Source organism: Benincasa hispida, chromosome 1, assembly GCF_027475165.1.
Source record: "Benincasa hispida cultivar pf3 chromosome 1, pf3_genome.v1.1, whole genome shotgun sequence".
NCBI lineage: Eukaryota > Viridiplantae > Streptophyta > Magnoliopsida > Cucurbitales > Cucurbitaceae > Benincasa > Benincasa hispida.
In genome coordinates this window covers 12576619-12585292 of record NC_143478.1, presented here as the reverse complement: position 1 = coordinate 12585292, position 8674 = coordinate 12576619, and the positions used below count along the sequence as shown (strand labels likewise).

General features: G+C 34.1%; 1 protein-coding gene across 1 annotated transcript; it reads right to left on the bottom strand.

Annotated features, from left to right (window-relative positions):
• Positions 1 to 7660: 7660 nt before the first annotated feature.
• Positions 7661 to 8443, bottom strand: LOC150038244 (uncharacterized). Its single transcript, XM_090312507.1, has one exon. It carries the CDS (start codon positions 8441 to 8443, stop codon positions 7823 to 7825), a length of 621 nt encoding a protein of 206 aa, XP_090168633.1. The 3' UTR covers positions 7661 to 7822.
• Between the last annotated feature and the right edge of the window lie 231 nt (positions 8444 to 8674).

The following is an 8674-nucleotide window of genomic DNA, read 5'->3' as shown; positions in this document are numbered from 1 at the left end:
GAAATTGATGCTTGATGGACGCAATTTAACATGTTTTATCAACGCAATCCAACATTGTTTAAGAACTTAGCACTATGATAACGTGCATTTCTGCCCGTTATCAAGTTGGTCAATCAAACTTTTGGTTGTGAATTTGATCTTAGCCACAACTTTGGTAAGTTAAATTGGGGTTCGTTGGATTAAATGTAGTATGTTTTGGTTTTGGCTCCAAGGATTGAATTCTAGTGTTTGTGTTTTGTGCTAGGGGAATTAATTCAAGAGTTACTTCATTGGAGATTAATTGCTTGGGTTAATTTTGGATTTAACTTTGAGGTAAGTAATCTTACTACTGGAACTCCCCACGGGCCAGGCATTAGATGTATGCTAGCATGATAAATGAATGTTATGGCAAAATGATAGCATGATAGATTGATAGTATAACATGATCAAAGTATATTCTATTACGAGATCCGAATTATTTATTTATGCACATAGACACTTGAATGCTAGTATGAGATGGTATGTGCTTCCATGGTTGTATTTGATCTGATGATGTTGAGGTATATATGTATGTTGTAGAACCATGATGTTGAGGTATATGTGCATGTTGTAGGGCCATGATGTTGGGGTTTATATGTATGCCATAGGTTCGTACAGTGATGATTTTGATGTTGAGACTGTCAAATGTTCTTACTGATTAGTTAAATGCCCATTAGATTTTGTGTTTCCTTCGGGATTCACCAGTTTGTGTTTCCTTCGGGATTCACCAGTTTGTATTTCCTTCGAGATTCACCAGTCTGTGTTTCCTTTAGGATTCACAAGTCTGTGTTTCCTTCGGGATTCACCAGTCTGTGTTTCCTTCGAGATTCACCAGTTTGTGTTTCCTTTGGGATTCACCAGTTTGTGTCTCCTTTGGGATTCATCAGAGGTAGTGGGCCTACTTAACTACAATAGGATAGGACTCAATCTCCTTCTTTTTTCATGTGTATATGTGTCCCATGAGGACTAGAACAGTTTATATGTTTCACCAGAGGTGGGTATCTAGAGGACATAGATGCCCAGCTTGACCCCTAGTAGTAGGGTTACTTACTGAATATTTTATACTCATTCTTTCTCATGTTGTTGTTTCAGGTAAGGGTAGAGATGCATCAGCGATGGACAAGCGGAATTCGTGATCGAGCCACTGAGACTAGTTTTTACGCTTCCGCATCATGAAATTTAAAGTTCTTTTCATGTTTCTCTTAAATTTTAGTTTTGATGTTTAAAACTTACTTTGAAGAATCATTTTTCAACTTATTTTTTATCCTTTACGATTTATGGGTACCCTACTATTGTTTTAGTATTTGAATTTAATGAAAGTTTTTTGAACTTACCTTGTTTAATTAGCATTTATTTCGCCATAACTGAGTGTCGTTTTGAGTTCCATGCATGCATGTATTTAGTAACGGCCCAACTTAGTTCCTAGGAGGTCAGGTCATTACAGTCAAGGGATAGAGTATGCGTACCTTTGAAGAACCATTCTTTAAACTCCCTTAATCAATCTACAAGCGTCCAAGAACAACAATGCTCGAATGACTAGTGCACAGCACGAACACAACGAGCACAACGACCACGAATCCAACGAACGACCTCTAGATCCTCAAAATCAATTGAGTTGAGTGAGGACACCACCACAATGGTTACCTTGGTATTCTCGGTGTGAGAATTCAGAAGTTGTGGGCTCTGTATGAACTTGGTTTGAGGAAGAGACAGGAGGAACAGCAATCGAGTAAACGATCAAGTAAGTGGGAGATAGGAAGATGTCTATCGTATAGACAAATGCTCAATCGTGTAGTAAATGGCAGCATATCGTATAGATCATGCCACGTGATTGTTTAGCTACGATCAGCTGAATGAACTATTGTATAGTCAAACCCCACGATCGTTTAGTCTCTCTATAGCTATCGTTTAGTGAAATAATTTCACTTGATAGCCTTCTCCGTATATTCTTTCCGAAAGTGGCAACACCCTAAAATTAGGAAAACATTTTTTCTTTTATCTCACGGTTACCATAAAACCACCAGTAACCTCTCACTAAATCGATTATTAGAGAAAATGATTTAATTATCAAATAATTAATATTATTATAAATAAATATGATAACCAACTTACCATATTATATTTATAACCTACAGTTTTATTATTTCATCTCATCAAACATATAAACTATAGTTCTTTTTCTACTTTATGGTACTTAATATAAATCATATTTACATTAATTCTCCACTTGATGTATCTCATACATCACACCAATTATATCATATATAATTGAATTTCCTCATGTTAATTTGAACACTTCTAATCAATCCCAAGAACTGATTCTCAACTTGAATCTATTGAGCTACCAAGGGGACCTTATGAACCTGTATCTTAAAGCTTCAACGATACGTGAATAACTGACTAAACTCTTTAGTCACGGGATCCGTCATCCGTTAACTGTCAGGCACTCTACTAAAGACCGACAGCTACACTCTTCTCACTACAGATATATTTCTATGTCCATATCAACCAATCAACAGTGCGATAACCCTTCACAGATCGCTCGTAAGTACAGCTGGGCCAATTTATCGTTTTGCCCCTATAGTTACATCTAACTTCTTAAGTACCACTATTTCTCTAATGAACATAAGTCATAGTCCTACTATGATTGGGTCCTCTCTTCCAAAGAGAAGAGGTGGCCACTATGTTCAAGACTCAGAATCAGCCCTTAAGGAAGCAATCTATCTACTTACCATTGCTTCGGGGAAGGAGTGAATTTCGTCTTGTGTAATTGAGTTCCCAGCTCCCAAATCAGACAAATCCCTAAAAAGGTAGGCATGTTGAGTTGGCAATCTGGTCACTCTCACCCATACTAATCAAAGGACCGCCCTCAAAGGCAGGAGTTCCCAAAACACTCAAGATTAAGGTCATGTCACCTACGATCGTTTCGGTGAGATGTAACTCTTAAGTATCAACAACGTTATATAAAGAGACGAATCATCTCGTGGTCCAGTCTTATACAAATTCTTTGTATAGGACACCCCCGGTCACATGTCTCCACATGAATGGTTAGGATCAGACCATCTGTAATAGTTTACAACACTCAAAAACCTCTACAAAGTGGATCGTATCCATAGTGTCACTAGGATAAGGTATCCCTCCTTTATCCTTATACTACATACCTTTTAGGTTATTACTTAAGGCATGATCCACTTGTATATCTCATATACATGCTTAAGTTTACATACAATAATCATGGATCTTTGTTTATTGGATATGAGTAAATGCAAATAAAATAACTCTTATTTTATTCATAACAATATGTACAATGTTTACAAACTACGAGACTCTGGGAGAGTTACGATACCAATCCCAACAAGGTCATATCTAATAATTATAAACTAAAATTACATCATCCTTCACACTCCAATCGACCAAAAAGCCTCAAATTCTTAACAAAATCTTGTTGAAATCAGTGCCATACTAATTAGACAGCACCCTAATATCTTCCAAAATTTCATTCTAACTTTCAAACACTAAGAACAAGAGTTTTTTTTTTTTTAAGCCAAAAACTTGTTGGGTAATCAAGAACAAAACGCAAAAATTAACCAAATGCCAAAAACTCACCCCTGAAACGACAAACTAAGCAGTGGTACGAGGCAAAGCCAAGATAGCAAACAAGCAACGGCAGAGCAGCGCGATCAAACAACTCCAATATCTGGGAGTTGAGAACAGCGAACGCGACCGACCTGAGGAGAGACGGTGGCGAGCGTGAGCAACTCTTGAAGATGCACAACACGGAGGCTCCTTCCCAATGAATGGTTGGAACGATAAAAAACACTTGAGCGTGGGGAAGGAGAGGGTCTCACTCGGCTATAAGGAAGAAGATCTAATTCTTCTTTTCTATTTCTCTTTAGCACGCTTCCCAAGGCAACCCTAACTTTTATATATATATATATATATATATATATATATATATATATATATCTTTTAAAACCCTAATTCTTTTCCTAGACAAATATATATATAACATCTTTATATACCCTTTTTTTTCTTTTTTCTTTTTTTTTTCAAAACTCATTCTTTTCCTAAATATATAATTCCCTCTTACTCTTCAAATTCCAACTTCAAATTAAACCCCAAAAACAAACTTTTATTAAACAAGAAAGTCTTTTCCATATCTTCTCAAAATAAATTTCAATTTTCACTGGTTGAATTGAACATTGCTCGAAAACCCAATCTTTTCGAAGTAAAACAATTAAGTCTTCAAGATTCAACATACATCCCAAATAATCACATATAATCAAATTAAAATTTACCACAAAACTTTAAAATGTTACAGATATAACCCAAGAAGTAATAAAAAATTTCATGAAGACACCACAAAAATAACATAAAACAAAATGAAACTTGATGATCCCTGATATCTACTAGCACGATTAATTGTAAAAGTGAGTTAAGTGGATTTTTTCCTTTAAAGAAAGTAGTGGTCTGAATGTAAATTATGTTAATAAACTATAAATTAGGAAAAGTTAGATTTCTCATATTATCCTTTTCCAATACCTATTATGTCCAAACCTGGCTTTTAATCTTGCATCAGTTGGATAATCATGTGATCTTTTCTTTAACTGTTTGTTTCTCTCCTAATGGTTGTCAAGTTTAGGATCTGCAAATGGGACAGACGGTTGGTATGGGTCGCAAAGTGGAAAGATATTGTTTGAGCTTACATCACTTCAACTCCCTGCCTATTCATCCATCTATGTGTGCCTCTGTCACTGACTCTGCTATATAGCAATGGCACTCCGTCTTAGTCATGCTTCTTTCGAAAAACTTCATCATTTAATTTTTGTTAGAAATTTAAATAACGTTTCCAAATTTGTTCCATTTGATGGTTTGAATTACAAACTTGCAAAACAACTTGAGTTATCTTTCTCTCAGTCATCTTTTATATGTGATTAACCTTTTAGTCTTAATTCACTCTGATATTTGGGGTCCTGTCCATAATACGATTGCCAATGGTTATTGTTGTTTCATTTGTTTATTGATGATTACTCTTGTTTCACATGGATATATTTCCTGGAAAATTGTTTTGTGTTACTTTATATTTACACTGATTTTGCTAATTATATGGTTCACACTCAATTTTCCCATACCATTAGTGAAAATAAAGGTTATCTAACACAAGGCAAACCTTGTAACACACAATATTACAGCAATTTCAAGAACAACAAAGATAAATACAAAAAAACTAAAACAAAACACAATCCAGAGTTTGGTAACCCTGTTCGATGCAATACCACCTACGTCTGGGGGGTAGTGTACTCGTGAAAAGATATTTTCACTAATATAAAGTCAAGCAATTACAACGATACTCAAATAACCCAAACTTAGTATATGATCACTTAGGCTCCACTTAAGTGTGAGACTCCCTATCAACTTCTATCCTTTTACCTCCAAATGAAGACCACTCCATTTAATGAATTTAGATTCCCCCTATGTTTGAGAATCTCTTCTCAAGTTGTAATAGAACAATTCAACACAATCTAGAGAAATATTCAAGATCTACCGTAGTAAAAACTTTATAATCACATAGATTGACATACTTGTATTTTTTACATCAACATAACATAACGGCTCAAATGTTCTTCAAAGAGGCCAAATGAGAGTCATATTCTCTTAAATATGATAAATTATTCTTACTTCTATTTTATTTTATCAATTTTTTTAGTGTGTGTGTGGGTGGGTGGATGATAAGGATGAACTACATTAACCTGAATGCATTTATAAGATGTACTAATAATATTGATGCTATTTTATTGCTTATTTTTATATATGACAACAGGAGGAGCGTGCGATTAGAATATAAATTAACAGAAAGTGATGTTTCCCACGTGCCCATACGTGAAATTTCCTAAGAACTTCGTGCAAATGCAAGAAATGGAAATAGATAAATAAATAAAGAAGGGAGAATTTATAGGGTCAAAATGAATTGAAAATATCAACATATGATTGATGTGTCATTTATAAATTACTTTAACATAAATTTTGTAGTTACTTCTAAATTGATGAGTTATGTTCTGAATTTTGTTATATTTAACATATACACTATAAGAAAAATCTTTTGTAGTGACTTTTTTTTTTTAGCAACGCAACCAATTTATATTCTTAAAAGCTAATTTATAACTACACTTCAAAAAATATGAAATTGATAACCTACAAATTTCTTTATTTGGAATATCTCCTCTCATTATATATATGAATTGAGACCAAATATCTAAAGACATGTTTGGTTTGTAATCCAGATTCTGTTTTAGATTTTCAGATTCACTTAGCGAATATATATTTTGCAGATAATCCAAATTCCATTTCTGAAAACTGTTTTCGAATTCTGTGATTTAAACCTTCAAATCCTGAAAGCAATATTTTTATGTTTCTTTGTATTTAGAATTTGAGTTTTAAAATTTAAAATGAAAAATTATATTATATAACGATTAAAAAAATCAAAAAAATAGTATGTCATGTTATAAACTCGATTTATTTTTTAAAAATTAATATATATATATATATATATTATAAATTAAATTAAGTTAAATTCCAAATTTGGTCCCTATAGTTTAGATAAAGTTAAAAGTTAATCCATATGATTTTAAAATTTAGAATTCAATTCTTATGGTTTTATATAACTTCATATATAGTCCCTATGTTTTGTTAAATCCTCTTAAATAGTCCCTACCATAGTGACTACTAATTATGAAGCTTTTATCAAACCATGGGGTAAATTCTAATTATAAACCTATGACCTAAATTTTAACTCACTCCAAAGAATCAATTTTTCAATTTTTCCTATAAATTATATAATATTACAAAACAACAATTACACGATTTTTTGAACATAAAACATGTTCGTAAATAAATTAATGATAATTTATTGTCAACTAATATGGGTAACTACTATAGTTTACAATTGTTTGAATTATAATTTAATTTCTGAATACTACCCAAACATATTTATGAAAACATAAAATATCCATTTAATCCCTTATTTTCAAATTTCTATTTTCAGATTCTCTACCAAACAAGTCCTAAAAATTTCATTAGATTCTTGTAATTTAATATCGTTGTTTTATCATAACTAGTCATTGAATCAACTCGTACAAAACTAATAATTATCTTTATATCAGTGTTTTTTGAAGCGTGTCTTCGACTACCAACCATCACATTCTTCGGTTTTCAGTTTCGTTTATTGATGTTGTTGTTGATTTGATGGTGTAGGATTACAGGAGTTTTTTATTTTCTGATCTGGTTTATTATTTATTGTTGTAATTTTAATTACATAGTGCCCTTACATTTATTGTTTGTAACCATTTATTTGTAATTTCTTTCCTAGTGTGCGACAACCTATCTCCAACCTAATAAAACCGTAATTTCCTTGTTTTTGAGGAAAGTCTCGTCTCCTCTTTATTTTCTCCCAAAATATTCACTAATTATCTTCAAATTTAGTTTCTCCCAAAATAATCTTATGTCCATCAAGATTTAATTTGCTTCATATCATGCCTCTCCTCTCTACCCTAATAGGTCGCAAGCAGCTTATCGTGAATAAATAGATTAATTCTTAAACCATGAGTTGATTGCTTTATTTTGTTAACATTTTGAAGAGAGAAAATGTAGAAGTAGTACGAATTTGTATTGGATAGTCCAAGAGGCATACAAATTTTAGAATCTACCTCTAACGATAATTAAGAAACAGCACATTGTGGTGGTTGTGTCTAATTTGTTGAGTGATGTTGAAGATGAGTCGAGGTAGAAAATGCACATATTAAGTTGGTCAGTAGTTGTTGAAGTTGAATAGGGGGGGAGGGGCAGCGGGGCGGGCCGGGGAATTACAGTTAGCGGAAACACGCTTACAACAGCGACGTGGGAGCGGCGAGTGGTGGTCGTTGCCGGAAGTAATGATGTGCGGGAAGTTGAGTTTGGCTTTGGCCCCTCGCATCTGGAAAGCAGCTCGGTCGTAAGCTAAAGCAGCGTCTTGGGCGGTGTGGTAAGTCCCTAGCCATATTCGAGCTCCTTTTCTGGTCGGGTCTCTGATTTCCGCCGCGTACTTCCCCCACGGCCTCCTCCTAACTCCTCTGAACTGCAAACCCCTTGCCCTCATCCCCGCCCTCTCATTATTATCATTACTCTTGGAAGAATTACCAGCTGCAGCTCCAACAGTAATACTATTAATATTATTATTATTATTCCCCCACTCCCACCTTCCCTCCTCAACATTAATATTCCCTAGTTCGTCTTCCAGAAGATGCCGCCGAATCCGCTCCAACACAAACAAGTCCAACGACGACGACCCTTCCATGCTACCACTGCCGTTGCTGCTGCTCAACATTTCTCTGCTCCTAATTCGCTTCTGGCTTATACTGGAACCACACTCTGTAATAATGTGTATCCCCATCATCTCTATGCCTTTATATTACATATAATAATAGTAATACAACCCAACCCCCACTTTCTTTGAATCTTCCAAACCACACCACGTGTTCATGAACTGCTTCTCCATTATATTAATTTTATTATTCTAATCATTCTTTCTTTCTCTTCTCGTTTCTTTTTTTTTTAATAACCCATTGTCTCCCCTTTCTTTTCATGCCAAATGTTGACCCAAAGAGAATGTACTATATTGAGC